At 32.1% G+C, this 7,500-nt stretch overlaps 1 protein-coding gene across 1 annotated transcript in view; it reads right to left on the reverse strand.

Moving 5' to 3' along the window:
* LOC109064854 overlaps positions 1-7,500 on the reverse strand; it is a 31,216-nt gene that overhangs the window by 12,903 nt on the left and 10,813 nt on the right. Inside the window, exons 2-3 of the mRNA XM_042748029.1 lie at positions 5,390-5,445; positions 1,159-1,285 (exon numbers count right to left, since the gene is read on the reverse strand). Coding sequence (XP_042603963.1) covers positions 1,159-1,191 — 33 coding nt within the window. The 5' untranslated portion in view covers positions 1,192-1,285; positions 5,390-5,445. The remainder of the gene's footprint in view (positions 1-1,158; positions 1,286-5,389; positions 5,446-7,500) is intronic.

Consider the following 7,500-nt stretch of genomic DNA (forward strand, 5'->3'; position numbering starts at 1 on the left):
TAATATTAATTGATGTACTGTGAACTAACATTAAAAAAGTTCATTGTTGATTCATGTTATGTAATGTTAACAAATGAGACCTTATTGTAAATTGTTACCAAAATATGAATAAAATCTATAAAAAGGGATTGATTTACAGTGTGCATTTACACACTGCCTTCTTCATGTTAAAACAAGCTTGCCTTTAATTCATCTCTAAAAAGGCTTGTTTAATTATCAGCAGTGTTATTATTACACACACAGCAATAAAACCCCAGTAATGTTCATCCGACATCAAAAGACGACATCAAAACCTCTGGAGAAAAGAGCGAAACAACAGAACGTGTGCAAAGCAAAGCGCTGATTCTGAATGACAGCACACGGTGAAGGAGAAAAACACGAGCGTGACGGAGGAGAGGAGCTGCAGGTGAGCAGACAGATGCTCCAGAAGATCCACACACACATCAGCAACAACATCTGGACATATCACACACACACCTGCAGCAGGCGACACGCATGCGTGTGTTTAACGGGAAAAACACCATCATTCTGCAAAGATACGCTGACCTAAACTCCACTCAGATGTTCAAACAAAGTCCTGATTTAAAACGCATTTCTGCCTTATTTTCCAGCAAAGAAAGTAACATTTTTAAAATTTGTATTCAAAACACAATATATACTCATGTTCAATACACTGTATATTAATGCTGTATATTTTAAAATTAAATATTCATTTTTTTAATGTATATGTATTGTTTTTAAGCCATTTTAAACAAAACTGACCCAAAAATGTCATTGAAAAAAACATAAAAAAAAAAAAAAAAAAAAAAAAAAAAACTAAAAATAACCAAAACATCAACTTAAAAAAAAACATGATGTACTAAAATAATTAAAACTCATATAAAAATTAATAAAAACATTTTTAAAAGATGCAAAAAACTTTTTTTTTGTAAAAAAAAACAAATTAGTAAAAAATTACAAAAACAAACAAAACTAATAAAAAAAAAAAAAAATTACAAAAACACACAAAATGAAAATAAAAAAGAAAATACAACACTAAAATCTATTTAAAAAATCTTAATGATACCAAAATAACACTGAAAAACATAATAATACTATTGAATTAACTAATAAGCATCAGTGGAGTATGGGCTGTGACTCGAGTGTGTCTGTATTTACCGTGCTGGTGTCCTGAGCACTCATTCCTGGCATCCCGTTGGTCAGTCTGTCACGCGGTTCGTTCAGTTTGTCCACGTCTTTACACTCCCACAATGCACTTCAGCAGCTCTCGTTTCTCTAACGGCAACTGAAATACAGAGAAAGAGACGACGGAGAGTAAAATAAACCGACTGAGGCATAATTCAACAGTGAAAACATTACATATAATTACAAATAAACACAAAACCTAAAAAAAAAAATTTGTTGAGTTACACCAAACGCAAAGACTCCATTAATAAAAACACATTCTAAAACAAAAAAAATAAAGATATTCGATCAGTTTCAGCAAACGTAAAGATGTTTCATTAAATAATAACCGATTATAGATTTTTTCAAGTGCAAAATTCAGTTATAAAATTATAGTTTTCAGTCTTCTACTGAAAATTTCGTGGTTTCTGAATCCACTAGAGAGGAAAAATAACTCTATGCTTCAGTAAGGTAGCATTTCGCTATGAGGTGTGCCCTATGAAGTGACCATAATTCTTTTTAAAAACGTCTCACCCCAACATTCTCATTAAAGTAACTGATCATCAGTGAGAAAAAAACCGAATTTTCAGAGGAAATCATATGTGAAAAAAGCACTATGAGCTTGAAAAATAAATAAATGATCAATAGAACATTAAGAAAGGATGCATCATTCTCTTCTGAAGCTCTGAAAGCATACTAAATGATACCTACGTGCCTAAAAAATACAATGAAATAAATAAATGATCAATAGAACATTAAGAAAGGATGCATCTTCTATACTGATCATTCATTTACAGAGTAAAGCACATGGGATTGATGCAATAGTCAAATTTAAAAATAAAAACCTGCGATACCCTATAACACAATACTGAAAACAAAAGCAAAAAGGGAAAGTACCAGACAAAAGACCTGCACCAGCCTGCTCTACACCTGCAGCTTCTGCACTGAAAACCAGCATTCAGACACTACAGTATAAGGTCATGTCGTATGTATAATCAGCAATATTTTGCAATCATACGACTGAATCTGTCAGTTTTCCCCTCGAGGACCCCGGAGAAAGTCCCCAGTCCTCAGACGATTAGAGTGACCTCCGCAAACACCGCTCTCAAAGAAGCCCACGGGGAGCAGAAGGTCCAGTAGGAGAGTGTATAGGCCGTTGCTTCGCAGTTGCTAAGGTATTTGGAGGGTTTTAGGTTGTTTCTATGGTTGCATAAGTGATTTAAGCTATTGCTATGCAGTTGTTAGAATGTTTGGAATGTTTTAGGCTGTTGCTATGCAGTTGTTAGAATGTTTGGAATGTTTTAGGCTGTTGCTATGCAGTTGTTAGGACGTTTGGAATGTTTTAGGCTGTTGCTATGCAGTTGTTAGGACGTTTGGAATGTTTTAGGCTGTTGCTATGCAGTTGTTAGGATGTTTGGAATGTTTTAAGCTGTAACTATGTAGTTGTCAGGGTCTTTTGAACATTTTAGACTGTCGCTATGCAGTTGATGGAATGTTTTTAGGCTGTTGCTATGCAGTTGTTAGGATATTTGGAATGTTGGTTATGCAGTTTATAGGGTGTTCTGAGTGATTTAGTTCTATGCAATTCATAATATAATATAAACTTATTGTAATAGTCTTATGCTGTTACGATGCAGTTGCTAATTCTGAATGTTTTAGGCTGTTGCTATTCAGTTACAAGGGTGTTGTAAGCGTTTTGGGTTGTCGCTATGCAGTTGCTAGGATGTCTGAGCATTTTAGGCTGTTGCTATGCAGTTGCTAGGGTGTTCTGGGTGTTTTAGCCTGTTGCTATGGAATCGCTTAGATATTCTGAGTGCTTTAGTCTGTTTCAAATGTGGTTACTAAGGTATTTGGAGTGTTTTAGGCTTTTGTTGTGTTGTTGCTAGGATGTTCTGAGTGTTTCAGTTTGTTGCTATGCAGTTGTTAGGGTGTTCTGAGTGTTTTAGCTTGTTAGGGTTTCATCAGCACTTGTTGTAGTTATGATTGAGTTAACTAGCAGCACTAGTGCTGTGATTTCCTGAATTCACGCTGAGTTTCTCTGGACCAATCAGACGCGGCGTGAGCGACAGATGAGGCTGATAATGAGACGCTCCGTCTGAAACGGGTGCGAACGCATCGGCCCTTTCCAATCACAGCCGCGATAATTTATGAGGTGAGATCTGATGATTGTTTCCTTCCAGGGACAAAAGACAAACGGGGCAGAAATAAACAACACTGAGCGGACTAACAAACAAATGCAAAGAACTTCAGGAAGACAGAAGAACGAAAGATGATTAAGAAGTTGAATAGGGGAAGAATCTGCAAAACCAGACAAACAACTCCATGTGATTAATTATGAAAACATGAATGACATATGACACATGAGCCCAAAAATCACATGAATCTCACTGCATGCAAGACGGACAAGAGCTCCTGCAAAACCCAATCGATAAAATAAACAAAGATATAAGAAAAATAGATAAAAAAATTTAAAATAATAAAAATGAGATTGAAAAAATACAAATAAATTAATTCATTTTGAAAAATAAAAAAGATAAATAAAATTTAGAAAATAAATTAAATGAAAAGATAAATAATTTTTATTTAAAAAAAGACCAAAATAAAAACAAGTAAACAAAAAAATAAATAATATAAATGTAAAAGAAAACCAAGTTTTAATTTTTTTTTTTTAATAACAAACAATACAAATAAATACAAATATAAATGAAAAACAAATAAATAAAAATAGGTTTTAAAATAAAAGAGAAAGAAGGAAAGACAGAGAGAGAGAGAGAGAAATATTATAGTGCATTTTTAGATGAAATCTGTGTTTTCTTTGAATACGAGATGTTTGTTTTTATTGTTGCTGATTTAATGGTTTAGTTACTATTTAAATGTCTGTCATGAACAATTCAAAGGACTGAATGTACAAAAACATGTGGTTTCAGTTCGGATTAAAGCACCTTGTCACCAAATAAAGGCACAGAAATCATAAAACTTGTAAGACATGGGATTAAGAAGAAAAAGCAGGCGTTTGTTTCACAAGCGTGAACTTCAGAAGACAAGCATCGACTAATGTAGCTTTGAATTCCAGTCAGTGCAATAAATTATTATATGGGAACAAATCAGCCAAACCCAACGCAACGTCACAAAGAGACCCGACCTGGTGAGCGAGACGCTTCTCCAACAACAGCAGATTTACTGGAAAGAGCAGGAAGACTCGGCTTACAGGAGCAGACCTGGAGTATGGAGATGTGCTAAGACTTGATTCTGAGACTGAAGAGGAGAAACGGGGATTTACTGACAGACGCACACCCCTGATGTCATCAACTCAACAAAGACAACAAATAACCTCTAACAGGGTTAATATGCAAATCAGCCTCCGCTTAAAGAGTTAATTCGGCCGTAACAGCTGCTGGATTATAGAGGAATGAGAGAGAGGCGTATTCAGAAAGAAAGAAAAAAAGAGCAAAAATAATAAAGACTTTTTTTAAAAAAAAATAGATTAAAAATAGATTTAATAAAAAAATTAATTAAAAATAAAAATTAATAATAAAAGCAAAGAATAAAAAAGAGAAAAAATTGAATTAAAATATAAAAATGATAAAGAAATTATTTAATTAAAATAAATTTAAAATATAAATAGAAAAAAATTAAAACATTAAAAAATAATTAAAAAGAAAAAGAAATAAAATAAAATAAATGTAAGTAAAAAAAAAACTATTATTTTATTAATCAATTTAGTTAAAATAAATAAAAAAATAAAAAAATACTAAATTAAATAAAATTATTAAATTAAACTGAACGTAAGAAAGAAAGACATAATAAAAGAAAGAGAAAGAGAAAGAAAGAAAGAAAATCACATGATGTGTGTTTACACAGATATCAGACCAACACACACACACACACACACACACACACACACACATTAATGTGTCAGATGTCTTGTTGCTCTACAGCAAAGCATGCTGGGATCAGTCTGATTTGTCACTTAAACTCCTCGACACACGCGTCCTGATGCAATATTTAATATTCGTCTCTGATGCTTGCACAACTATGCTAATTAAATGTAATGCAAGACCTGTGTGTGTCTCATTACCCAACATTATAGCATGACATCATTATTACCTCATGTACATTCCAGTAGTCATGAAACTCATGTACATATTTTCATAGATATTCATATTTATAATGTTTGTCAAAGATGTTTTAGTGAAAGCCTGTGTGTGTGTGTGTTTGTACTCACTTGGCGTTCTGCTGTTAGTTCAGTTAATCAGTTTCTCAAGTCTCCTTGAAGTCTCTCTGTCCTCTTCAGAAACACACTGTTGAAACACAAACACACACACATATAAATGATCTTAAATCTGATGAAGTTTCACTATAACACACAGATAACTAATGGACTCAGACGGCGCTGGACCTCAGAGCTGCTGGGAGATTTTCAGTCCCAGATGGGAAAAACACAGACAGAAGACTTCAATCTGTCTGATCTGCTCCTTCAATCACAACACTTTCACACTCACACACACCAGGAGCATCCTCTGATTTGAGACGTGCATGACATTTAGAAAAGTCCTGGTGCATGTTAAACATTTTATATATATAAGATATATTATGGGGGAAAAAATGAATTACTGAGTAACAATAAATAGAAAAAAAAGAAATACAAAAAAAAATACACAAATACACAAATAAACCAAACTAAAAAAAAAAAAAAAATAGATTTAAAAAATAAAGCAAAAAGAAAAGATAAAACTAAAACAGTTTAATAAACAAACAAAAAAAGAAATGAAAAACAAACAAATAAAATTAAATGTAAAAAATAAATGAAAAATAAAGAAAAAATCGATAGGTAAATAAAAAATAAAACAGAGAGAAAAAAAGATAAAGAAATAATATAAAAAAAAAAAAAAAAAAACAAAAAAAAAAAAAATAAATTAAAAAAAAAAATAAAATAAAATTATTAAAAATACAAAAAAAACAGAAAATTCAAAAAAAATAAAATAATTTAAATTTAATTGAAAAATAAAAAAATCAATTGAAAAAGATAAATTAAAATAAAAAGATATTGAAATATTTAAAAATCTTGGTTTCCAAATGATTTAGAATTTAGAAAATACTCAATCATTGTGGAAAAATACTAGCATACTCCTTTTTACCATATCATCCTACTATTTCTGTTCTGTAGCATGCGATATGTATTTGCATGTGACGTCACAGTATTGCACGATACAATGCACATTCCAACGGTTATGAAACTGATTTGCATATTTTCATAAATATTTATCGACACTGTAAATGACCCAAACGTGACATCATGCGTGATTTATTATAGCTTATTCTTGACTCATGATTGCAGAATTAAACTGGATAAAAAATGCACTCTGGGAAAGCAGAGAAACGGCCATGACATCATCATCATCATCATCATCAGTCTGTTTATTGCATAAAAACCCCTCGAAATCCACCGTAATGCAAACTGGAGCAACTGATATATATAAACATACATGCATATATAATTTTCATTTAGTTTAAGTAACTAAAACTGGAAAAAAAAAATATAAAAAATTATAAATACTAAGGAGACATATAAAAAAACATGATTAATTAAACTTAAAAAAAAAATTAAATAAAACAATTAAATAAAAGCGGAAAACATAAAAATAACATCAAATTCAAACTATCAGTAAAAGCTAGCATCTCACTGATACTAAAGCAAGACTTCTGTGAACTAACAAACAGTTTCAAAAACTAAAAGCTAAAAACAGAAAATATAAATCCTAATAAATGCAGTAAATCATTCATAACATATATCAAACAAAAAACAAAAATAAATTCCAATTCACATTAACTTTAACAATTAACACAAATAACCACACAATACCAAAAATTAAGATGTAGCATGTTATAATTTACTATCTCAGTCTCTAAGCTTTGTTAGTGAGGATGGATGGATTTAACAATAGTGACATCATCCTGCACCACACAGATTTCTGTCCAATCAAATGTCCTCTAGAAGGAGGAAGCCCCTCCCCCTGATGCAGCAATTCATGTTCATGACTGTGACAAACTAAAGCATGCTGTTTATTATTAAAAGACAGGAGGCGCCCTGTCAAACTGGTCTGTAATTGTCATGAAAAATGTCACAATGCAAAAAATGATAATGATGTTAAAAACAGGCTTCTTTATTTTATTTTGGGGAGAAATATGCCATAGTTTCCTCGTCTGTCACAATCAGTCATGGTTTGTCTGTCCTGAAGCATGTTACTTCACTCGTCCAGCAGATGAAAACTTGTACAAAGTTCTGTGTGACAGCGTCCTGTGGCATGTAGGTGAAAGGCATGCTGGGAACAGGGC

The sequence above is a fragment of the Cyprinus carpio genome, chromosome B21 (genome assembly GCF_018340385.1).
Source record: "Cyprinus carpio isolate SPL01 chromosome B21, ASM1834038v1, whole genome shotgun sequence".
NCBI classification, from domain to species: Eukaryota; Metazoa; Chordata; class Actinopteri; order Cypriniformes; family Cyprinidae; genus Cyprinus; species Cyprinus carpio.